Source organism: Gasterosteus aculeatus, chromosome 4, assembly GCF_964276395.1.
Source record: "Gasterosteus aculeatus chromosome 4, fGasAcu3.hap1.1, whole genome shotgun sequence".
Taxonomy (NCBI): Eukaryota; Metazoa; Chordata; class Actinopteri; order Perciformes; family Gasterosteidae; genus Gasterosteus; species Gasterosteus aculeatus.
The window spans coordinates 20365617-20391678 of record NC_135691.1 but is presented as its reverse complement, the minus strand read 5'-3'; the positions used below and the strand labels follow the sequence as shown (position 1 = coordinate 20391678).

Here is a 26062-nt window from a genome sequence, read left to right as displayed (position 1 = left end):
TTACGCACCTCAAAGTTCCCTGCGCCTTGTATAATTCCGTTGGAATAATCCGAAATAAACTTGGTGTAATTTTAAAACAGCTAAGACTACGTTTCCTATTGTTGAACATATAAACGCCGTAGTCTGAATCATTTTCATCTGCGCTGTATTGTGGTCTGTGAGCATCCAATCAGCGCCTTGCGGCTGCAGCAGCGACACCAATCAGGATCCAGGAGGTGTGTAAACACATACACGCTGTGGATCAGCCCAGTGGTCCCCAACCTTTCTTACCTCACGGACCGGTTTCATGTCAGACAATATTTCGCGGACCGGTCGAGAACGTCCGACGGGGGGGGTAGTAGTCGCGCGCTCTGTGTTCGCTGTCGTGCACGGTAAAAGGACAAGAAAAACGCCTGGTGACGCGTAAATTACAAAACAAGTCAGTTCTCAATGTGGAAAAACCCCCTGCTGTATAGGCTATTTATGATGACGTAGGTAGTACATGAGTGTTCCTTTAACTTATGTTGTCAGTGTAATTGACAGGCTGCTTAACTGGTTAACTCTTAAATTCAACATATTTTTTCAGGCAGTGATAGGACAGGCAATGATGCAGAGAGCACAGGGAGAGGAGAAACACCAGGTCCAATAGAGAGAGGAGAAGCACAGAACACGCGTTCTGGGGTTCATGGCTCCTCTGTGTAAGGCAGGACCTGACGTGGAGGACAAGGAGGCCCTCTGGGCACTACTGTAAAAAGGAGACGCCGTATGTAGATAGTTCTTAATCTGCAATTGTGTTGTTGTGTTGACATACTTTTCTTTACTGTTTTCTTAAATTTAATAAACTACAAACTACTAACACATGTATTCATTGTCATTGATTGTATATGACTTTTACTGATAACATAATGCAATATAGCCAGGACGGCCTTACAAAGTCGCAACGCTTTGTGTTGCGTTGCTTCGCATCGCGTCGAGGTCTGTATGATCACAAAATTCTGAGTTTACCCACCTCTAATTTTACCACTACAGCACTGGGGGGTGTTCTAGTGTGGTAATGCTAGATGTTTGTAGATTAGTGTGTGACTGGGAGCTGATGTTCCAGCATATTCTGCAAGTCTGCAGATTGGGATCAGCCACACGCAGGGAAAGGGGCTTGACAGCGGTGTGTTATTATCTGATGCACATCTTGGTTGACAAAACGCTTTTTCAGTGACACTCCAACATCGATAGCAGAAAGATCCACTGGAAAAATATCTTATTTGTTCCCATGTTGTTTTTTGTCGGAGCCTCAGGCAAAAATGTGCTGAAGAGCCACATGCAGCTCCAGAGCTACAGGTTGACGGGCCCTACACTATACCAACATGTACACTGATCTTAATGATCCCTTATTGTAATGAGTGCAGCAGTCCGATTATAAACATCCATTGGATTATTTTAAAGGAGAATTGTACGTTTTAGGACACACGGTTAATTAAAATGCCTTTCCTGACTGATTAGAAGGTTTTTTTAATAAAAAATCATTCAACCTTATTCATAATTTAATTATTTGACCCCTGATACTGTTACTGATAGGTTTATAATGACCCGCGGCATTGATGGTGAACAATTCATTGCTGACACAGTCACAGGTTGTGTTTCATGGTCCGGAAGAAGACGCTGTTCGCTGGGCATAAACTGAGTTCCATTTGAGACAACACTCTAGACAAGTAAGTCAATTATTAATTAAGTAGTCACCACTACTAGTAACACCAACAATTTTGTTAGCATGAGTGGATGGTGTGATAAGGGCTGTGTCCTAAATCCCTGTTCATTTCAGATGTGCATGTTCACAGTGTTTTGGATGATTGCAATCATTTGAATAACCCTAAACAAGTGGGTTACGTTAGCTACTAACGTGTTGCATTGCTCTACAAGCTACACTACCTACTTTACAAGTAAAGAAAATCCAACACCAGCGGGCGGTAGCACAGTTTTGCATTTTACAGCTACATTAGAGCATGTTGGAAGACTACAGTGGACTCCAATAAAAGAAGTTGAAGGCTCTCTCTGGAGCCAGCATTCGGCCTGTCCATTCTGGGCTACTGAAGGAACATGTCATTTACACAAACACAAACATTGCCTTAAGCGCATTAACCTCTTATTGAGCAAAAACATTTGAAAATAAAACAAGAGTTTTACACCTTTTGTACATTGTATTTTAGAAGAAGACTAGGAATAGTCCGACAGTAAAATATGTTCAAAACAGTGGCCTTGTTTACTTTTGTGAGTTTTGTTCTTTAAATTCATATCCTAGGCAGAAAGTGTGTCACTGTCATGGTGGGTGTGACCCGGTTGCCTCTCTTGGTTTTGCCAGTCTTGCTGAGGCCGATGTACATCCCGGGGTAGGCGGCAGATTCATAGGCATTATAGTTGTTGGCCAGGAGATTCTCCTTGAACTTACATTCATCGTTGTATCGACCCTGTGGAGAAGAAGATAATAAAGTCAATACTACATTGTTTTAGTTTCTTAAAATGTAAGAACGCTACTTGATTGTGTGAGCATTCATGCAGTGTCCTTCACTGATTGGTCACACCTCTAGAAAACGTTTGACAACTGCCTTGGATATCAATGGACTACCAAAGGTTAATCCAACATGAATAATGTTTTCTAGGCATTAGTGAACGTAGAAGTGTGAATGTAGCCCTAGTGCAAGTCAGTGTTCCTCACCAGTTACTGGTTACTGTGCTCATACACTAGTTACTGCTGATAACAACATTAAATAGACACGCAAAAACCCACCTTTTGATGGGGGGGCGCTAAATTAATGTGCCATACTGTGACAAAATGATTTGTCTTGATTTACTAGTGCTGGCAGTTCTTCAAAATGCTGCAATTTTTTAATTTTACGATGGTGTTTTATGGGTACTTAATCTCCCCTTATTCTCTAAATGATAACATATACTATTACAAAGAAACAACTCATTGGCATGGCAGCCTTACTCAGAGGTCTGGGGGCAGTTCCAACCAAAGGTCAATCTTACTTCCCCTACCCCAACCAAACCCCCTACCTTTGTGCATAGAGGCCCGCTGTTAGACGAGTAACTGAATGACTAACCGTTGGATGACTAACTGGTGTTTAGATTATGGCTCAGTCAGCATTCAAAACAATTTTAACAAGAGCTGATCATTCCCATGTTTGGGCAGTTGCTACCAAATAAACCATTAGACCTATGCCTTCGGCAAGAGGAAAATGACCAACAGACACAGCTGACTCTGTGTATTTTACGTCATCTCGGTATTAATAATTCTTGGTCATTTTAAATAAATTATATTATCTGATTATACTGTATGAGGGAAAACAAAGTTGCCTGTTAATTTAATCCTAATGAAATACAGTTAATTGTCTATAATCTGTTCATTGGGCTGAATTAATTTGTTTTCTGGCTGGGTCACAAGCTCACTACCACAGCACACTGGTTACCAGTAAATAGATCAAAATAGTATTTAGGACACATCTTCACAGTGCTAACGGGGAACACACCTCAGAGGTGAAGTGAATAAAATGAGCATATTCCGATTGAGCAATGATGAGATCTAAAACTGCTGAATATTTAAAAATATTAAATATTGATAGAAATGAATTGAAATATGTCAATAATATGGTCATATAAATGGTGATTGTTAAATGTGACTAGTATACACAAAGGTATGCCATTAAAAAGGAATCGACATGTTAATGAATAATTAATAAAAAAAAAGATTAAAACATAAATTGCGATTCTTTGCAGTTATCTCTACAAAGGTTGATTTAGGTACAGTGGCTCAAATAATAATTTCATCCCTTGCCGGTTTTGGTAGGTTTATTTTAACAAGGAGAGACACAATAAATGAATAAAGTCCTGAAAATCCCATGATATGAACGTTAGAAATCTGCATTTGATTTTGTGAATTCTGATCCCTGGCAACCAGCAAACATTCTGGCTTCCACAGACGGGGTAGACCTGTTATCTTGCTTCATAGTACATAGTTCATAGTACATAATACACTGTCACAGAATCAGTTTTTCAGATTCCAACCTCTCTACCGTCGATGTCAGGGACAAGATTATAGACCTGCACAATAGTGGAATGGGTGACAACACTGTTGACAAGCATCTTGGTGAGAAGGAGACTGCAATTATTACATTAATTATTCAGAAATGGAAGAAACACAAAATTATCATTGAGTAATGCAAGATCTCATGAGAAAAGATAAGGGATCAGCCCAGAACTACCCAAGAGGTACTAGTCAGACAGCGGGAGAAGAAGAAAACCATTGGTAACAGACTCTAATGGATTAAAATCCTACAGCGCCCGCAAAATCCCCCTGTTCATGAAGGCACATGTACAGGCCCGTCTGAAGTCTGCCAATTTACACCTGAAATATTCAGAGAAGGCTTGGGAGAAGATGATGTGGTCACCCAACATGGTTGGACCATTCATTTCTTTGTCTCTGGGCATACTAAGAAACCTTTCATTTTAATGTTAATCATGATAAAATCCCATGCAGTAACACTGGAATATCGTTGTGCACTGGCTGCAGAATCAAAATACTTTGCTGCATTTAGATGACTGATGGGATTTATTTAACCAAGTTAAGTTTTCATACATACAAAGTTAAAGATAAAACCACCTCTATCGTGCCAGTGCCAAAGAACTCCACCGCAGTGAGCCTAAATGACTTCCGCCCAGTTGCACTCACTCCAACCATCATGAAGTGCTTCGAGAGGCTGGTCCTGGCTCACCTCAAAACCTGCTTACCACCCACACTGGACCCCTTCCAATTTGCCTACCACAAGAACAGGAGTGTGGAGGATGCCATCTCCACGGCATCACACTCCGCCCTTTCTCACCTGGACAATAACAACAGCTATGTGAGGGTGCTGTTCAGACTTCAGTTCAGCTTTCAACACTGTCATCCCCTCCAAACTAATCACGAAACTCAGTCACCTGGATATCAACACTGCCCAACGCATCACCGGTTCCTCACTCCACCATTGAGGCTGTCCAGAGCAAGAGATGTCTGCGGAGGGCACGCAGGATCGAAAAGGACCGCTCTCACCCCAGCCAAAGACTGATTGCCCTTCTCCCCTCTGGGAGGCGCTACAGGGTGCTCCGTTCCCGGACCAGCAGGTTCAGGAACAGCTTCATCACTGGGGCTGTCACTCTACTGAACTCCCACCCCCACACACATCTCCCTCAGTGACTGTACTTCCCCCCTCCACCCTGGCTTGACTGCCACACACCCTCCTCCAGCCACTGAACATTTGCACTGTTATTGCATATCCATTTCTTACTGTTCATATTGCATAACTATTTCTAACTGTACATATCTATTTATTCACTTATTACACTTTACATATGCACATACTCTGCACTTTTTGCTATTTTGCACTTCTGGTTGGATGTTAAACTGCATTTCGTTGCCTCAGTACTTGTACGCTGTGCAATGACAATAAAGTTGAATCTAATCTAAATCTAAGTAGCTGTGGACAGCAAATACTTACTCATTAAAAGCACTGATTTAATGTGAATTGTTTAATTAAATACATCATTAAAATGAAATACATTTAATCTTATCCTAGTTCTCCCATTGACAATCTAGCAACCCAGCAACCCATAAGTAACAAACTTTGGTGATGAGGTTACAGTATTAATACATGGATTGTTTCATTTCAGTTCACACATCTTGTCATCAAATGCTGATCAGTTCTTACCGAGCCGTAGAGTTTCCCTTTGTTGCTCATGGCAATAAAGAGGCCGCTTCTCACTCCAAACAGAGTGACCACTCCTCTCTCCACTGGGGACATCTCCAGAATGCCTGGGATGAGACAAGGAAAGGATCAGCAGAATCCAGACTATTTAAATGAGAGACCAATAACGATCGTCTCACAAGTGCTGTAGAGAAGTGTTTATATTTTGTCACATCAGATGTTGGTTAACCATATCACCTGAGTCGGTAAATACATTGTTTGTCACTAATCAGTCAGTAGTCAATATTTATTTTAATTATATGTAGGAAAACTTTATATAACTCATTGCGTCCTGCCATTTTGTCCTACAATCAATGACTAAGTGGAGACCCGTTATGAAGGTGCTTCTACCTACCACCAATCCACTGAAGACACTACTAGTTTCCTGTAACTGTGTGTGCCCATTACAGCCAACTGTGTCTGAAATGAGGCCCATTTTCATGGAAAAAGCACTTTCACGCAGAATGAATGTATAACATTTAATTAAAATTAGGGCTGTCAACAAAAACACTTTAGTCTATGCGATTAATGTGGCCGAATTAATGCAACTAAATATTTTAACATACGTTTGGTTACTTCTGGTTTACTGGAAGTTGACCGCGGAAACAACATGGCCGCTACCTGCAGTCAGTTACATCAAGACAGCCCTAATTAAAATAAATACAATTTACATATTCAACCTTTTATGGATATTTTGAAAACGTTTAGGTCTCTTTTTATCTTTTTTTGCATGTCTAGAAGGTGAAGTGTTAAAAAAAATGTATGACTCAATAGGCTGAGATCCGGTGTGTCAGGGAGCCAAGGAGAGAAAGCAGAGATGTTTGAACCTTCCCACCAGATAAAGGTAGTCTGTGTGAATATTTAATTTATTAAGCCTGAAATTGCTTATGAAACAGAATTTAGGAATAAAACCTCTGAGAATGTGGTGAAATATGAGGATCCAGTAATAGTAATAACAGAGATTTAGAAAAGTAAAATAGATTGTTATGGAACACAAGTTTGGTTTTTACCTCCCCTCCCCTACATTTTGCAATCCAGCCCTAACAATCTGCCTGTCCACTTCAAGTTATTTACATCCTGAGATAAAGAAATTAAGGAGGATTTATTTTCCCAAGTGAATTCCATATTATCAATTCACAGCAATCCACAAGTTATACCTGTATTTAATTGTTGAAATGAACACATTAATTACTCATTCTGATTTAACTATTCATACAGGAATGGATGGTCCCGATGGCCAGAAGAAAAGTTGCAAATTTAGTTAATCCAGTTCGAAAACTAATGACCACATTTTTATTCCTTTTTTTTACATTGAATTGAGTATTTTCAGTATATTCTCAGAGGGAAAGAGAAAACAACTTACTGTATCTGTTTTCATTGTGCACGCCTGTGATCTTCCCATTTGGTAAGACCTGAATGTGGAAGCCAATGCCCACATTACAGTAAAGTCTTCTTAGCCTCTTTATCCCCAGCAGGTATTCTCCATCTCTAGCAGTCACCTCTCTCTTGTCCCAGCAGCTGCCGAAGGCACGCACCAATTGCCCGGCGCTCCGTATGCTATGTCTCTTACTGCTGATAACTGGGAGAGGAGCAAAGGAGCTGCACAGCAGGATACCAAACAGGAGCAGAGGGAACTTCGACCTTGACGATGACATCCTGTGCTCACCAAACCCAGAAATCGTGGAGATACACGACGATTGTGTAAGACCAATTCAATGTTCAATTTGAACAAAATTTTTCATAAGATTGTTTCAGCTTCAGTTGCTGTGAGGGAAAATCATGAAGAAAATGCCTCAACCTCTGCATTCTTTAAAGCCCTGAGTAAAGCGTATAAGTATGCTTATTTAGACACCTCTAGAAGCTGAACCCATTTAGGTGTCCAGTTTGCCAGAGAGTGGTCTCCTGTTTCCTTCTCAGGTAGATCCAGTAGACAGACTACTTATATGTAGCCCATATTACATCACACACCACCTGCTGTTTTGTTTGTCTGTGAGTCACAGATGCTGTAGAAGCACACAAACTGAGAAATACATTAAACACATAGTGACAGAATACAAAGAGAAACACGCAAGGACAAAGAAACCGAGTAGTAAATAAGTTGATGAAGAGATCAAGTAGAGGGATGGATGTACTGGACCCCTTTGTGAATGTCCTCTAAATCAGCGTGTTACCAATACGTATAGCACAGTTATATAATTCTGTGAAAAGATTTTAATGATAAAGTTACTGGGCTGTTTCAAACTGCTGAGCATCCAATAATCATGGTCACAGACTGCCTTACTACAATAAGAAGATTTATTGTCATTTGCATCTGGTAAATGTGAGCCCTCATATGTGAGCATAAAATATGCAGGAAGACAAAGTATTTAACCACTGAATGTGTAGTTACTGAACAACACAGCTTATTATGATAATTGCATTAGCCGTTTTCTTTTAGAACTTGTTTTCTTTGATATTCTATGTGCAATAAAGTATTATTCATTATGTTTTTTTAATGTTTTTTGTTTAGTTTGGTTGTTGGTTATTTTACACTAAACATGTTATAACGCTGTCTTGATCAGGACTCACTGGACACATCAATGGAAATAACTTTAAAACCCCAATATACAGTCATGAAAGGGCTTTTGTACTCAGTTGTTTGCACCTGACGCCATAAGGAAAACAACAATGGTCCCTCAGCCATGGTTGCAACTAAGAGTCTCGGCATTACAGCTTCTCTACTGAATACAGTTTATTGATAAATTTAACACAGTCAAAAAATAAGTTAGTAAAACACCTTCTACACTGACAAACACGATTTTATTCGTACTGGACAAACACAGAATTCTATCATGCATCAGAAAAGCAGTGGTTTATAGCGGACTATATATTTACTTGTCCTGACCTGCTGTGATAAGGCCGGCTAAAGCTGATCTTTATGCTGCCTATCTGGAACTTCTAACTCCATCATTCCTTGCGATTCTACCGGTTCTATTCTGTGGAGGTACCGGTAACACTATAATGGTCCCTATTAAACCCAAAGTGAACATTACTCTTATTTGCTGCACTTTTTCATGGCATCATTAAGTTATAGTTACTCAAAGGGAAGTTCTTCTACTTTGTTGATCAGCACAAAAGAAACCCCTTTTTTCTCTCCTTCATACTTTATTGGTGTAATGATGGAGACCTTTCATCAGTCTCAGCAAAAGAAAAGCACAGCAGATAAAAAAATAGAAGAATCACAAAAGCAAGGCAGAGCTACAGTTGTTTCAGAGCCTCAGCAGATGCCATTCGACACACATACTTCCCCACACGTATATTCACAGTCCGTGAACCGGCAACTTCCTGGAGCCCTTCAAGGATTTCCTACTTTTTCTGTTGAACATCTTTATCAACCTCGGGGTGTAGAGAAGATTACAGACTATATCTACTTCTTGATACCTGGGATTTGTGGAGATGGTATATTCATATGTTGTAGTTTTTCCTGGATAAAATGATTTCATGTATAGCCGCATGTCATCATACCTATGCTGGCTGTCAAGGTGGTGTCCAGCAAACAATGTGGACTTTGTTGATCATTCACAAAGGTTACAGCTAGAACCTGGTCTGATTAGGCGTGACGGATCTCAGATGTAAAAGCCACAACTGGGTTCCAAATAGATGAGCGGTCTGGCTTGTAAAGCCTCATAAATATTGCAGTGGGATGCACCACATTGTACCTGAGAAAAATAGATAAAGTACATAATCCATGTCTGATGTTTTGTGGCCAAATTCAAATGCATTGTTGTGCAATAAACTGCTTTTAACTGTCAAAAACATTTATGTCCTTTGATTTAATTTTTCGATGCACTCTGTTTATTATTATTGTGCATATGTATTTGTTTGCATAGCAAAGCACATATCAATTTTTATCAATAAATAAAACAGACACCAACACTTGCATTGAAGTACATAATGTTTGATAATCCATTGAATTATTTGTATGGCATATATTCAAAAACAGTACAAAGTCTGGTATATGATATCGATTACTGATCTGATCTTAAATTCTTTTATTTGGTGTTTTGTGGTCTGGAAGGCACAACATGTAGCAGTGTAAAAAGGTTAAGGTGTCTGCGTAGTTGTGTGAAAAGTATATTTCCAATGTTTTCTTTGATGCCAACATATTATGTTATATATAGTTGTAAATACCAAAAGAATATGATTGTGTTAAAATACAGCAATTTCAATGGAGCACAGTGTTTCATACATACATTTATGATAGTCACTTTTCCAGTACATAGTTGTGTCTTCTCTTTGTTAATCCAGATGCTACTGGGCAGCATACAAATAACCGAAGCATAAAGACACATTGTAAACCACAATGTGATTCATGCAAACAAATCTCGTCGGCACATACGCACACATTAACTCAGAGCAGTAGAGGGTTTATATCATGTGACATGTGGTGCGTCACAGCACTGCTCATGTAGGACTCACAGAGAGAGACGGAGGCAATGATAGGTCATGTGTGTACACATGTGAAGGACTGGTCTCCCCACTGGGGGAAACCCCCGTAGTAACTGTGACGTGGGTAACCATTCATCAGCATTTGCTCTGACACCAAATCTCGTCAACAGCGTTTCCCCCAAGCCATGTGGGAGGAAATGTGACAGTCGAGGGTCTTAAAATAAATTCAGGTAATCTGGGTCCATGTATGTACGCTAGGTACTATGGAATGGATGCATTGATGAATTATTTTTCTCTTTCTGTCTCTATATTTTCCCCTCTGAACAAAGCAGTAACCCTCATTTTGTCAGTGGGACCCTTACTCCAGAAAAGCAGGTCCCATAGGCCAGATGGTAACACATGCATTTACATATTGTTTTAGAAAGTTTCATTCACGGACAATAGGACTCAAGCAGACTTCAAAAAAGAAAAATACTTAAAGTAGAATACCAAATGCCTAGGGGCAAAGAGGGACTAAGAGACAAGGCAAACCAACACACACTATGCAATACAACATACTGACATTGACTATGAACTTCAGAGACAATGGACATACATGGTCTAGGTGCAGGTGATTGGACACAGGAAGATCAGGGACACGGCAGACAATCGCGCTCACAGGGTAAAATACACCCGGGCAGGATCAGGGGTTAACCCAGGGACACGAGAAGCAGAAAACTACAAAATAGAACAGAAAAGAATGAACCCACACCGTGACAGTTTCAGTCTTCTGATGCTTGTGCACCAAGACCGCAAAATATTGCCAAAATCTTGTGAATATGTTTTCAGACTTTTTGAGCCTGCTTCATTCTGCTGCGATGCTGACATGAGCACAGACATTTTTAGGTTCCACGATTGGCTCAGGCATTCACAAATCCTCTAGTTTGGATTAAAACCTTTTCCTACAGCCTTTTAGTGATTTCTTTTTTTGTCGGGGGTCTCATGTGTCTTGCAACCACCTAAAAAGAAATGACATTTGTTTTGAAATCTGGGGGAGAACCAGAGAGATCCTTCTATTTAGTAATTTTGTTAGCAACAATATCATACACACAGGCTTATTTTTTTCATCCTGTAATAAAATAAAATAATGTAAATCATTGTCAATGAATAAAAACCACAAAGACTTCAAAGGGACAATGCAAACCTCAATAATGGAAGCAAAAAACAAATAAGTATCTTGAAAACAATCTAATCTGAAAAAGGACATCTGATGAAATGCAAATATATAGAAATGATGAGGACTTACTGGCTGTGGTCGAGGAAAGTTGCTGCTTAAAAGGACTTTTTTTGGAACGCTAATGGAGAATGCTAATGGGAATGGATCTTTCAGACGATACACAAAATCTGATACAATCGTTGTCCCTACTTCCAATAAAAAGACTATGTTGTGCGAACATGGCTAATGAAAATGGAGATTCCACGGGCAGTTTGGCATCACTCTAATCTGGGGGGGCGGACTTCTTTTTTAACTTTTGATCACGTTATTATCTTTTAAACAATACAAGGTTGAGTCTCGAAATTTCTCAGGATTTTAGATTTAGGGACGTACCTATTATTGTCACGGTTTGCAGATAAAATCATTCTTCTAAAACCAGGCCCTCCAGGCTAGAGTGTATTTTGCTGAGGAGGGGTTCTAGGGAGAGTGCATAGAGCATCCTTGACAGAGCACAACCTGCCGGACTCCTCTACGCACTCTAAAAGGAGCACACAGACTACAGTTTATCTTCAGCACACTCTCAATATCCCTGTACAACACCTTGATCTTAGCTATGAAACCAGTGCTGAACCCAAACCTCCCCATGACTTTCCATAGGAAGTTGTGCTCAACGTGGTGAAAAGCCTTTTCCTGGTCTAGAGAAATTAGACCAGTATTATTACCCAATGAGCTGGAGACCTCCAAAACATCTCGAATGAGGTAGACATTGTCTACCATGGACCTGCCGGGCACACAGTAGTAGTAGGTCTGGTCCCGATGGATGACGTGCTCAATAGCTTCCCTCAGCCTGGAGGCAAAGACTTTGGACAGGAGCTTGTAATCCACACACAGCAGGGACACAGGGCGCCGGGATGCCGATGTCCTGCAGGTTTCCCTTTTATGGTAGTAGCGTTATTACGGCTCTGCGGCAGGACATCGGCATGGAACCAGAGGCCAGACTGTCATTAAGCACCTCCAGGAGAAAAACACCCCAAAAAACATTGAACCCACCTCAATGTGAAACCCAACAAACTAACCACACTAAAGTAATACACATAAACTGGAAAAGAACTAAAAGTTCGAGCTCACTCAATGACTCACTCACACACATTCAAGCCTAGTTTATGCTTCTGCGTTTCCAGAGCGGCGCAAGGGAACGCAGACGCAAGAGCCCCTTGCGTGTCCCTTGCATGCTTTTTCAAACCTCCTTGCGTGCGTTGACCCATTTTATAGCCTCCTGCAGCGCACCAGGCTGCGATTGGTCTGCTAACTACATCTTGGCGGACTACAAAGACGTGCAGATGGCGTCCAATTCATGGAGGGAGATCTCCGCAAACGTCGGTTTGCCGGTCGAGGGTTGCACCAAGTTGTGGAGGAGATTACGGGACAAATATGTCTGTGTGAAAAAGTCGATAAAAAGCAGCAGTGGCGATGCAGGGGGCAAAAAAGAAAAAAAAACAGCTTTTTATGGATCCCTATCGTGGCTAGGCCCACACATCAAACATCGGGCGACGTCGTCCAACTACGACAAGGTAAATATAAAGTTCTTGGTTGGCCTTTGTGTGTTCGAGCTAGTACGCTAGCAGTGTAATCAGAGTGGGAGAGTTCAGTTGGACTATGCTTTAACATATTGTAAACGAGATAAATGGTGGTAAAGAGATGTAGAATTGTAGATGTAATGCAATTGCCTGTAAAGTTTGCCATTGTAGCTACAAGCTGTTTCCAAATCCCTAAAGAACGGTGGGCGATGCAAAGATGATGCAAGATGTAAATGCATGAACAAAGAGCAAAGGTCTGTTCTTAAAGTGTCCACATTGTTGATGTTAGGAATGCAGTTATGTTACTTCTAGCATTGTAGCCATATGCGATTTCCACATTGTTAACAGACTAACTATATGTTATTTTATCATCATGAACAGCCCTCAACTGCCAGCATGGCCATTGACAAAGGACCATCGCCGTCCACCGAGTCATCCACCTCCTCATCACCTGAGGCCTCTTCCGAGCCATCCATCCCCTAATGTCCTGAGACTTCCTCCGAACCATCCATCCCCTCACCTGAGCCCTTCGTCCAGGAAGCCTCTTCAGCTTCTCCCCAGTTTACAGTTTTTAGAAAGTTATTTTATTAATAGTTGGTTTGTATTTTGTACCGTTCTTGTACTTTTGCTTTTACTTGTTTTGCACCTTGACCTTGTACTTTTATAACTTGTTTTATTTACATAAATGTTGACAAATAACAAATAAGTATTGACACATTTGCTTCATCGGTGTGTGGCAGGTAGTTGTGGAGAACTACACAAGGCTCATCCACAGCCTTCTCTGGAAGGAACTCAAGCGTCCTCCCGAGAATTCCCCACCGTGTCGCCATGATACCAAAGGTATTTTCAATGATCCTCCTGGCTCTGGATAGTGTGTAGTTGAGATTCTGCTTCTCCCTGCTCAGATTTGCCCCTGATAATACAACAAAAGATGCAGTGTTACCGAATGGAACATAGTAGCACCACAATCACAGATAAGATACAACGTTCATTCAAATATGTATGCAACATGCTATGCAATTCATTATGGTTTTAAGACATACCTGGAAATGGACGCATGATGTTGTTGTGCAGGAGGAAAGCGACAATCATGTGTGGGGCATTGGTCGTGGTCCTAGGAAGGAACGCTGATGGCGGCAGGTTCATCTTCTGGTCGAACAGCATTTTGCCAAAACTGCTCTCTTTGAAAATGCCGCCGTCGCTTTCCACAAAGCCTGGCAGACCTCGGAAACAATTCTGGACATCGTGCTGGATTAAAGTTTGTAGCTCGCAGCTACAGCCTGTTGGGTTCCACCCGAGGCTAAAATCTGTATGGCCACAGCCAGTCTCTGGGCGACATCGATAGGCGTGCTGTGTGTGCCCTGATGCCGTATGTGCGGTTGCACACGACAAAGAAGGTCGTCGAACCGGCCAGCCGACATGCGGAAATACTTAAAGTGCATCTCTTCGTCCATATTCCTCATAGGTTGGACAAGAGACGAATATTCACCCGTCTGCGGCCTAGGTTGATTTAGTGGCCGTACAGACCTCCGCCTCCTCTTCTGTTCTTGGCGATTCATTAAAAGAAGTTGCTCTTCAATGTTCAGCAGCTCCAACGCCATCAACTGTTTTTGTGTGTCTTGCCTCTCTGCCATCTTCCAAGGTGTATGTGGACAGCAAGACCGAGTAAATAAACAAAGACATCGTTATCTAGGTCATCTTCGACAAAAACACGTTACTCCACCTAGTGTTCTGGCAGGGAATTGCTCTGCAACACACGCAAGCCTTTTAGAAGCATGAATTGAAACGAGTGCGTCGACACAACGACGCAGACGCAGAAGCATGTGCCGGCTTTTACTTGGGGTAAGGACACATTCCCTACCAGGCAATCCAACGGTTTCCTGCGGAGAACTATGGCCTCAGATTAGAGGTTCTAATCCTCTTCACACTTGGCTGCGAACCACTCCGGTGAGAGTTGGAGGTCACAGACAGAGGGTGCCATGTAGACCCTCCTGCCCCCGACTACGTCTCGGTATCCTGTCCATGAAAACCACAAACAGGATTGGTGAAAAGGCGCAGCCCTTGCGAAGGCCAACTCCCACCAGAAACGCCTCCGACTTACTGTCGAGTACCCGAACGCAGCTCTCGCTTTGGGTGTGTAGGGACTCCCTCACCCCGTACTCCTGCAGCACCTCCCACATTATCTCTCTGGGGACCCGGTCATAGGCCTTCTCCAGGTCTACAAAACACATGTAGACTGGATGAGCATACTCCCAGGCCCCCTTCATAATCCTTGAAAGAGTAAAGAGCTGTTCCCTCGTTCCACGCCCTGGACAGGAACCGCATAGTTCCTCTTCCTTAGTTCGACTATCGGCCGAACCCTCCTTTCCAGCACCTTGGAGTAGACTTTACCAGGGAGGCGGAGTAGTGTGATACCCCTGTAATTGGCACACACTCTGGTCCACCTTTTTGAACCTTTTTGAAGAGAGGTACCACCCCAGGTCTGCCACTCTTTTGACATTGTCCCAGACTTTCACGCAATGTTGAAGTGGCACGTCATCCATGACCACATCCATTGCTTTCAGTATCTCATCTGCTTTGACGGATCTCATCAATTCCCGGGACTTTGCCACTGCGGCAAATTGACGATGATCCCGGAACTGTCTGCTTTGCGGGCGGGCGTGCGCCTGTACTAACTGTATATTGCATGAATAAAATAGACTAGATAGGCTACAACAGCTTCATGCACTGCTTTGATTATTTGCCGTTTCATACCAAGGAAAAGTTCTGTGTTTACAGCACAGCTTGCTCGGAGCGTTCAATGTCGGTACTGTAAAATGTTCAGTTTCAATCACTGAAGGAAGCCTGCCATATTTGGGACAAGAATCGCGACCTTAAATTGCTTGCACAAAACTCAGCACTCTGCATTTTTTTATTGGTGTCGTTCATTTAAGCCGCTTTGCTCAGAGAGCGAGCGAGAGATCTGCGGTCTTGGCCGTTAGTTAATTTACTTATTTTTGTGTAGGTAATATGTTGGTTTAAACTTAAATAAATTCTCTATACAAGTAGTTCTGTCTCGTTGTATTAATTTGTCCTGTTATTGACGGGTCTAATGCGCAACCAGATGTTCGAATATATTCAAGTGTTTTTTTTAAAGCGAATATTCGAATGTCATTTTTGACCAATTTTGACAGCCGTAGTACACAGCTTGGATGGTTCCCAGTTTCCCCCTCCTGAGATGCTGGATGGTCTTCCAGAAGCACTTTGGTGCCGACTGAAAGTCCTTTTCTATAGTTACCCCGCACTCGCTGCTGTGCCTGTCGGTCCACTGTAACTGCCTCCAGAGTCCAACCGGATATCGTAACCCGGAAGGCCTCCTTCAGTCGGACGGCTTCCCTGACCACTGGTGTCCACAACGGGGTTCGAGGATTACCGCGCGTTGATACACCAAGACCTTGAAGGCACAACTCACTGCCGCAGCTTCAGCAATGGAAGTTTTGAACATACACCACTCTGGTTCAATGTCTCCTACCTCCACAGGAATGTGAGAGCTCCGCCGGAGGTATGAGTTGAAAATATTTTGGACCTCTGCCTCTTCCAGATGATCCCAGTTTACCCGCACTACCCGCTTGGGTTTACCAGGTCTTCCCCCATCCTCTGACCCAGCTTACCACCAGATAGTGATCAGTTGACAGCTCTGTCCCTGTCTTTACCCCAGTGTCCAAAACATACGGCCCCAGATGATACAATTACAGAATCAATCATCGATCTTTGGCCTAGGGTGCTCTGGTACCACGTACACTGATGAACATCCTTATGCTCGAACATGGCGTTTGTTACGACAATCCTTGACTGGCACAGAAGTTCAATAACAAACGACCGCTAAGGTTCAGAGCAGGGACACCGTTCCTCCCAATCATGCCTCTCCAGTTCAGGTGCGGATTGAAGTCTCTCAGTCGGACTCCGTTCAGAGTCCTCCAAATACGACCATCTTGAGCCTTTGGTACGATAGGTGCTCAGTATTGCTGGAAATGGTGAACATTTCCAATCTGGCAACACTGAGCACCTGGCCGCCTCCACTAGTTGCATTGTGTACAGCACGTGACATCTCCAGCCACGCCCCCCCCCCGCGACGAAGTGTCCTCTTTTTCATGTTGCCAGATTGGAAATGGTGACGTATCGTACCAAAGGCTCAAAATGGTCGTATTTGGAGGATAATTATCGTGTATCTGGCAACATTGAGATTGGTTGACCAATGACTGTTCTCTCTACAGTCAGAGCTCGTGCAAGAAAGTGGAACGTAAGGGAGACACGATTTCCAACACTTAAGGGATGTAGTTAGCAGACCAATCGCAGCCTTGTGCGCTGCGGGAGGCTTGATGGCTTGAGGCTCCTTCCGATTTCTGGGCTACATCATCACCCAGGACCTCAAGTAGGAGCTGAACATCAGCTCCATCACCAGGAAGGCCACACAAACAGTTTCTTCACGTCGGCAGTCCCCCACTGACTGACCACCACCCGTCACCCCCTTCACGCTCCATATGCACATACACTCACAACACCGTTGTGTAGAGCAGTGATCCCAAAACACCGGACTGGTAACCCAGAATTGTTTTTTTTCTGAAAAATGTTTTATTTTAAAAAATTGACCGGATTCTCTCCTAATTATGTGCGCTCTTCCATCTTTGACATATTTCCCAAGAGTCATCAAGCGTTTTTCTTCACGTTTACAATTGTCCTCTTACCGTGTGTAGCCGGCACGGTCTGTGCCTCGCCGACTACTGCGTTGTGTTCAGGTGCACTGATAACAGGACGTTGACATTCCCTTAGGCACTTTATTCTGCAGAAATCAAATAAAAACATGGACGTGATTCTTCTCCATACACAACCAGTAACCTCCCCTCAGTCACCGGTGAGCAGACTGACAGTTGAATTACATTCATTCAAAAGCATAAAACAAAATAAACAAATAAAAAAACTATGGAGAATAAATGTCTGCATCAAACTGTTTTCTCTCCGATGCTCTCCTTAGGAAATATATCTTCTATTCACACATAGACTACAACATAAATACCTACAGGATTACACCACAATTGTCGGACTTCCTAACGTAATACATATAAATGAACATCACATTTGCTGAACATGGAAATTAAATAGAATAGAATAAAAGTACATACCTGCAGAAATCAAATAAAAACATGGACGTGATTCTTCTCCATACACAACCAGTAACCTATACAAAAAAAATAAACACTGAAACATATAGGCTACCCGCATGGAGACAAAATGGTGAAAGCTAACGACGCACGCACGCATAGAGCAAGGTGGTTAGCTAGCTATTGCAACGTCCCATTATTCACCCCAAATATACATTAAAAGAACACAAAACCACTCGTCACATATGCCCTTACAATATTACACAAAGAAATGATCAAGCGTACCTAAACAGACAGTGAAATACATTAATTCGGTTTTAATGCTCACGTTGCGTACGGTACGTACCTCCCCTCAGTCACCGGTGAGCAGACTGACGAGGGCACGCAATGCCAGTCAAACAATACTCTACCCACAAGAGGGCGCTGTTACACAAAATAATATAACTCCTAATACCAAAGCTAATTATATACAGGACAGAAAAAGGATTTTGGAGAAATAAAACACAGTAACTTGAACCAAACACAATTGAAAACAAAAAAAGATTTACATATTTAGACCTGTTACACGTGCACGGCAGTTTCGCCCACCAGCGAACAGAGCTCGCAACGTACTATTTTTATCTTTTATTTATTTTTTCCTTTATATCCCCCTTAACCATATATTTTATTCTGTAGAGTTACATTGTAAATTGTTATGTTATCTTACCGGTCTTGTTGTCCATTGTCTTTCTGTTATGCACCTAACCTACCGCCATGTCAGATTCCTCATACGACTAACATATTTTCACAATAAATGTTCCTGATTCTCTCTCTTCCAGTAATTTGCCTGTTTATCAACTTACTGGTTTTCAGCAATTTGTTTTCTTGTGTTTGTATCTGTCACTGTATGGATTGTGCTACTACCTCTTGGCCAGTTCATCATTGTAAATGAGAATTGGTTCAATTTATTTTTAAAGGTCAAATAAATAATAAAATTAAGTAAAACTATGCACCATGTCTGTTGATTTACTTCCCCAAGCCATCTCAACTGCATGTAAACTGCATTTATGTAAATATTGTATTTTATTTTTATTTTCATTTTCAAATTGGTCGGCTTTCCGGAAAGACAAGCACAAGAATTTCAATACACAGAGCGTGTGTAAATGACAATAAAAATCTTTGAGAGCTCCTCTTCTACATAAGAGATTATTTAAGATCTGGGGACACTCTTCTTTGCCTTATTTCTGAGAGGTATATAACATTGACATGGGTCTCTTTTTCACTGTACATTCTTTGGGTTCTGTGAGCATGTCTCCCTTCTGCTAGTTTCCTGCGCTGCAGCTACAGTAGATTGGAAGCTGCTATTACTTGATTGCCTGGACTATGAGTAATATGGCCTCCACATTTTTAGCTCTGGGCATGATTGCTATTTTCTCTCTCCCCAGAAATCTCTGCTCCTTTTTTACTCCGGTTATCACACAAATAAACAGGCTTAGGAGCGCAGTCATTCACAGTACATTTTGAATTTTCATGCCTATTTCTTGCCATCAAGCCTTTGGGACTTACTCATGCAAAACAATTACCAGTTGCTACTTTGTTTTCTGTCTCTTATCTGAGGAAAGCTACTGCCTTTCTGTCCTCCTCCCTCCTGTCTCTCTTTCTTGTGAAGCCTTCAGTTTTGTTTTTTTAGAGCAGTTGTCTCCAACCTTTTTTTTTTTTTCCTCACGGACGGTTTCATGATAGATGGTGGCCGGTCTTTAATGTGTGGAAGGTAAACACAATGAAATAAAAGATACAATCAACATGAGAACATACACACATAACACAGAGCAAGCTTGGCGCATATATATATATATATAATAAGTCACCAAGCATGCAAGGTTGTAGAAATATAGAGACAGAAGAGTCTTTGACACTAAGGTCCAGAAAGAGATAGTGTGGGTCACATATGTCAAACTCGTGTCCCGCCAGGGTGTGCAGCCCGCCGGAAGACTTTGCTATTGTGAGAATTACAGAACGGTCCTCACGCGTGCGCCGTCGCTTCTGCTTCTTTCATATGGATTCGTTTCACATGGCACCCCCCATCGTCGGTGCCACCGTGCAGCCACCCGCCCTCGGCCCCTTTGTCCACCGTGTAACCCCGTACGAGTTGCGGCGCATTGCTTCAAGGTCTGATCAAAAAAATTCATGCTTTACCCATCTAATTTTACCACTACAGATTGTATTTGGAATAATTATTATTCTCAAGTTGTTTTTTTACAGGCTTTATCAGATCCCAAGTTCTAAAGTTCTAATTTGACCATGAAAAATGTCTCTACAATGCTCCCTAGAATTGTAGTTCAATTTTCCGACATCTTGAATTCTGTAAAAGACACATTTTGGCCCAATCCGAATCGAATTTGTAGCATATGATCACATCCCCAAACCTAACCTAATTATTAAATTATATTTAAACTTGAGGGGGGGGGCTGCAGTTAATCGCACAATATCAGCAGTCTTTGTAGTAAATAAAGGGGAGCTTTTCAAAGACTGAACATGCTCAAATTGTAATTTGAATTTGGCACATGTATTGAAAGTCAAAGCTGTAATTAAGAATATGATTTTAAATCTTCAAAATGCTAGAATCGGCTCTGTACGAACCTCCTACAAATATTTATTTTAGTAGCCCAGTGCTATGTTTGACCTACATGCATGATACTATTTTTTTCATGCTTTAAAATAATAAAAAGGTAAATAATAAATTAGGTAAATGATTGGATAGATTTCCAATTTTGTCAAATTAAAAATATTGTTTTGTGAAAGTCTACGGTTGTGGAGTCTTTGCCATCAAGACTCTGTGAAACTCAATTGGGTACAACTGCTCGACTTTTGACCAGGACAAAAAAACGCGACCACATTACACCGGCTTTGGCCACCCTCCACTGGCTTCCTGTTTGTTTCAGGATTGAATTTAAAATTGTATTAATTGTTTTTAAAATTTTAAATGGGTTGTCGCCTTCCTACTTGTCGGAGCTCTTACATGTCCACACACCTATCAAAGCACTGAGGTCGTCTAATCAGATGCTCCTCGATGTGCCTGGATCCCGGTTAAAAACCAGAGGTGACCGAGCCTTTTCAGTGGCTGCTCCAAACCTCTGGAATAGTTTACCTATCCATGTAAGAACAGCTCGGACCATTGCAACGTTCAAGTCCCTCCTTAAAACCCACTATTATTCATTGGCTTTTAATTCTAGTTGAGCTTTGATATTTTGACTTTGTTCTTCTCTACTATCAGTTATTTTGTATTGTACATTGTGCTCTGTCTGTGTTTTATTGTATCGCTGCTTTTCGAGCTTGTTAAGCACTTTGGTCAACTGAGGTTGTTTTTAAATGTGCTATATAAATAAAATTGAACTTGAACTTGAACTTGAACTGCGACTATAGCGCATTAGGTAGTTTTCGTTCTGTAAATCGAACTGTAATTCTTTTCCTTTCCTGAAGTCTGTGTCCTCCAGGTTTCTATGGATAGTGGTTGTCCCTGCAGTGGTCCTGCCTTACACCTTGCTTACTACTCTCAATATTTGAATCATTTTTGTTCTAGGAAGTGAATATTTCAATCATTTCTGTTCTAGGAAGTGAACTTATTGTATATCTGATACGCTGTTCATTCTGTATCCATTGCAGTCTGTCCATCCAGGAAGAGGGATCCCTTTTCTGCCATTCTCCCTAAGGTTTCCTCCCTTCATCGGAGACAAATTTGCAATTTTGGGCTGTACAAAATGAATTGAATAAACATTTTTAAATGGATTTTAGTGGTATTGATAGACAATGTCAGCTGTAAATATCAAGACATGTGCTGAACAAATTGGATTGAATGCAATGGATAAATGCAAAAGTAGGCAGACCGGTTGTTGTAATAATGCGAAAACACTCAACAAATGTCCATCCGTCCTTTATCTGTAGCTGGAAAGGCTGGGTTAACCCTGGATAGGTCTAAAGTCTGACACATAGAGAGAGGTGTACAGTCACACATATGGCTGGGTTGAATCTAACCTGCACATGTTTTTGGAGTGTGAAAGCAACAGGGAGAAAGAATCTGAAGAACATGTGAGCAAAGATGGACCATTTTGTGTCTGCTCTCCAAATGTTGATGATCCTGCTGATGTGGCATTTCCTAAGCTCTGACTGGATTGGTTTACATTACATGTCATTTAGCTGACGCCTTTATCCAAACACAGCAGTTCCATGGCAGAGGTCACATTTGACATTTGCATGCGGGCAGGTTTCTCAACAAGATATAAATCCCTACAAGGAAAGCAAATGTCAAAAGAATAAACTTCTTTGTTTTGATAATCAGCCCGGAGCCAAAGAAGCATGCACTGTGAAATGTCAAAGCTACATGGGTATCACCCCAAAAATAGTCGATTGCGTTCTCTCTTTGGAACAGTGGTCTCATCCTGTGTGCGGCCCTGGTGGCTACAGCTGCGTTAATGAATGACCAATCATTTGATTGGTAAATAAATGAGCCTGAAATTCTAAAGTGAATAGCCTGGTTGATTGATCTCCCACAAGCACAATGGGAATAATTGAATTGAAACACAACATCAGGCAGCATTAAGGAGTGCAGCAGTGTAGGATGCTGGTAATTCAAACATCTCCAAGGGCTGGGGATATTTATTAGCCTCCTGCTAAAATATTGACTACTGGGGGCAGGTATGAGTTTGTGTACATGACTGGGTGTTTTATTATGTACCTCGGCTACCTTTGTGTGTCTCTTCACAAGGGTCCTTGTGTCAAAAGGAATGCATCATGTGACATTGCAGTTCTGCTTTTGAACACCTGGGGGCACTTAAGCACCAGAAATAAGAAGCCAAGAGCACACAGCAAACCCTAGGAACTTCACTTGGCCTACAAAATAAAGCAGGGTCAAAATAAAGCAGCCAGGAACAAAGGAAGTGCAGACACAAGACACAAACTAAAACCTTTGGGTGAAACATGACCCTCTTCACAATATGAATGTCGCTCAATCGAAATTCCTATTCCAAAAGTAGGTTTTTTCATATTTTTATGGTGTGTCATATGACATCACAAATGTGACACGAGATGGTAGGTAGGAAGGAAGTAGGAAGCAGCATAGCGGCCAATGAAAATATGATTGTGTGTCTGCCACTTATTCAGATTCATTCATACACAGCTTGGACTGATTTGGAAAGATGCTTGGTTGGAGACGTACACATTTCTTTTGGTCTTGAAAGACAAATATCATGTAGTCAAATCCAAACACCACATATCTATGATGTGTTCATTAAAAAACAAAAGTAATTTCTCTCCAACCACATTGAGATGGCCTTCACACCATTAAACTAAAGATTTGAAAACACTTTGAAGTGTCAGTTTCATATGTCTTATTGTACGTCGCTTTGGATAAAAGCGTCAGCTAAATGACATGTAATGTAATGTAATGTAATATGTGGTCATGAAAAACGCAACTGATATAACGGATTATCAATCGATAGTAACAGTTGAGTAAAGCAGGTCTACCCAGAGGGTATTGTCAGTGCTTCAATGGTGAAGATGTCACCCTGCAGGACACTAAATCTCAATACATTTTTAGATCAAGAACTCCTCCTTCATCCTCACATTTGTTTATTTAAAAACAAACTGTTGTCTGATCCAACCAAAATGGACATGCACTTATTGATTTGTGTAGAAAAGGCTGCTGAGGGATAAGCGCTGCAATGCTTTTGGCATAAACAAATACAAAATCTGGTTTCAGTTAGTGGTACGTATTGAGGCTTGAGAGTTAAGAGCAAAGCTTTATACTAGCCAACACATGCTCTAAAATAAATTGTGATGGAAAAATCTACAGACTACACTTACTACACACATCCTGGATCCTCGCCTTCTGTCGCCGCTGGCCCCGAGCCCGGTTCCTCGAGTCCAACCAGCGGCCCAGAGTCAGTTACCCCATTTTCTGTCGCCAGTGCCCCAGAGACTGGCACACGGTTGCCCGGACCACTGATTCTGGCTCCCCTCCCACTATGGTCAGCAGACCTAATTTATCTGCGGTCTTCCTGAGCCCAGGTCCCAGCTGGCCTTCAGGCCACCCCCCAGTGACTGCCCTCTGTATGTGTTAGGAGCCATCTGGAATGCGTCGCTAAACAGGGGGGTCCAGTCGCATTTTGGGGTCATTTCCTGTCTTATTTTGTAGTTCATGCCTCTCGTTTCCCTTGGTTGACTTCACTTCAACATTTATGTTTAACACTTATATATGACAATGAACCTTTACATATTTAACTTTGTGCTACTGCCAAACATTATCCTTGGAAAAGTTATTGCATGAATTTCTCTCTAATGTTTGAAAAAGTGAAATATGAATATTGTCACGCTTTTATTTTTTCATATGATAATGCTAAATGTACCAAAACTGAGCAGGATTTTAGAACATGCAACATTTAACAACTGTTTACATTTGATGATACACGGTTGATATTTTTAAAATTAAGTATCTGAGGTGCTTATCAGTACACTTTGCTGGCTGCTAATGCTTTTTTTTATTTTTCTTCCTTTCTTCAAACTGCCATGGGAGAACAGTGATAAAACAAACGCAGACCACAGGAGCCAGTATCGGGGAAGTGTGGAGCCCGAGATCCGACACTGGAGGCTGGCCTATTCGATGACCTTCTTCGTCGTGTGCAACCGCACATACGGCATCAGGGCACGCCAATCGATGTCGCCCAGAGACTGGCTGTGGCCATACGGATTTTAGCCTCGGGTGGAACCCAACAGGCTGTAGCTGCGAGTCATAAACTGGAATCCAGCACGATGTCCAGAATTGTTTACGAGGTCTGCCAGGCTTTGTGGAAAGCGCTGCAGCCAGAATTCCTTCCCTGTCCTTCAACCAGCCAGTGGGCAGCCATAGCAACGGACTTTTGGTGACAATGGAACTTCCCGAACTGCGTTGGAAGCCTCGACAGAAAGCATGTGAATATTAAGGCACCACCTCATGCCGGGAGTGATTGTTTTAAATATAAAAAGGTAATCACTCCTTTGTCATCATGGCAATATGCAATGCCAGGTATCGCTTTACGATGGTGGACGTCGGAGGGTATGGACAGGAAAGCGACGGCGGCATTTTCAAAGAGAGGAGTTTTGGCAAAATGTTAGACCACAAGATGAACCTGCCGCCACCAGCGTTCCTTCCTGGGACCACGACCAATGCCCCACACTGATTGTCATTTCCAGGTATGTGACAAACCATAATGAATTGCATAGCATGTTGCATACATATTTGAATGAATGTTGTATCTTATCTGTGATTGTGGTGCTACTATGTTCTATTTGGTAACACTGCAGCTTTTGTTTTATCAGGGGCAAATCTGAGCAGGGAGAAGCAGATTTTCAATTACAGACTCTCCAGAGCCAGGAGGCTCATCGAAAATACCTTCGGTATCATGGCGGCACGGTGGAGAATTCTCGAGAGGACCCTTGAGTTCCTTCCAGAGAAGGCTGTGGATGTGGTCAAGGCTTGTGTAGTTCTCCACAACTACCTGGCACACACACCGATGAAGCAAACGCACGTGAGCAGCTACATTCCTCCCAGTTTTACTGATGCACACTCAGGAGCGGCGCAGAGTGGTGGATGGCGACTCAAACCTACAAGTGGTCGATCCATCACAGATGACTAGGAGCCATTCCGCCAGAGCTGCTGTCGGTGTGTGAAATGCTATGATGGAATTCTTTATCGTGCCAGAGGCAGCGGTACCATGGCAGAATGACGTGTCACGTGGCACACCCCAGATGACAAAAACCTATTTGTGGTTTTATTCTGTCTTTACTTTGCATACAAAGAGCAGAACCTAAACTAAATAGCACTAAAGAACTATTGACAATGGGAAAATAATGTATGAACAGCTATAGAGCTGCTATAAGTATGAGACATGAATTAATGCAATTCTATGACCCCCGAGTGAGCCCCCGACCTCATGACTGTCAGGCATGGTAATAAAAAATGAA

The 26062-nt window shown here is 41.9% G+C and overlaps 1 protein-coding gene and 1 long non-coding RNA gene across 2 annotated transcripts; both read right to left on the bottom strand.

The window, feature by feature from the left end:
• Positions 1-1943: 1943 nt before the first annotated feature.
• Positions 1944-7405, bottom strand: LOC120816872 (fibroblast growth factor 4-like). The gene is made up of 3 exons (XM_040172544.2): positions 7114-7405; positions 5715-5818; positions 1944-2438 (listed from the first exon to the last, which is right to left on the bottom strand). The coding sequence occupies exons 1-3, from the start codon at positions 7403-7405 to the stop codon at positions 2262-2264; spliced, it is 573 nt and encodes a 190-aa protein (XP_040028478.1). The 3' UTR covers positions 1944-2261.
• A 10345-nt stretch (positions 7406-17750) lies between these two features.
• On the bottom strand, positions 17751-24068 carry LOC144406167 (uncharacterized). Its single transcript, XR_013467364.1, has 2 exons — positions 23927-24068; positions 17751-17825 (listed from the first exon to the last, which is right to left on the bottom strand). It is a non-coding gene; the product is annotated as an uncharacterized LOC144406167 (long non-coding RNA).
• Between the last annotated feature and the right edge of the window lie 1994 nt (positions 24069-26062).

Coding starts and splice junctions, on each gene's coding strand:
- LOC120816872 (XM_040172544.2), bottom strand. CDS start 7,405: ATGTCATCGTCAAGGTCGAAGTTCCCTCTGCTCCTGTTTGGTATCCTG. Junction 5,819..7,113: donor GCACAATGAAAACAGATACA/GTAAGTTGTTTT, acceptor GTCTCATCCCAG/GCATTCTGGAGATGTCCCCA. Junction 2,439..5,714: donor AAGGGAAACTCTACGGCTCG/GTAAGAACTGAT, acceptor TCTTCTCCACAG/GGTCGATACAACGATGAATG.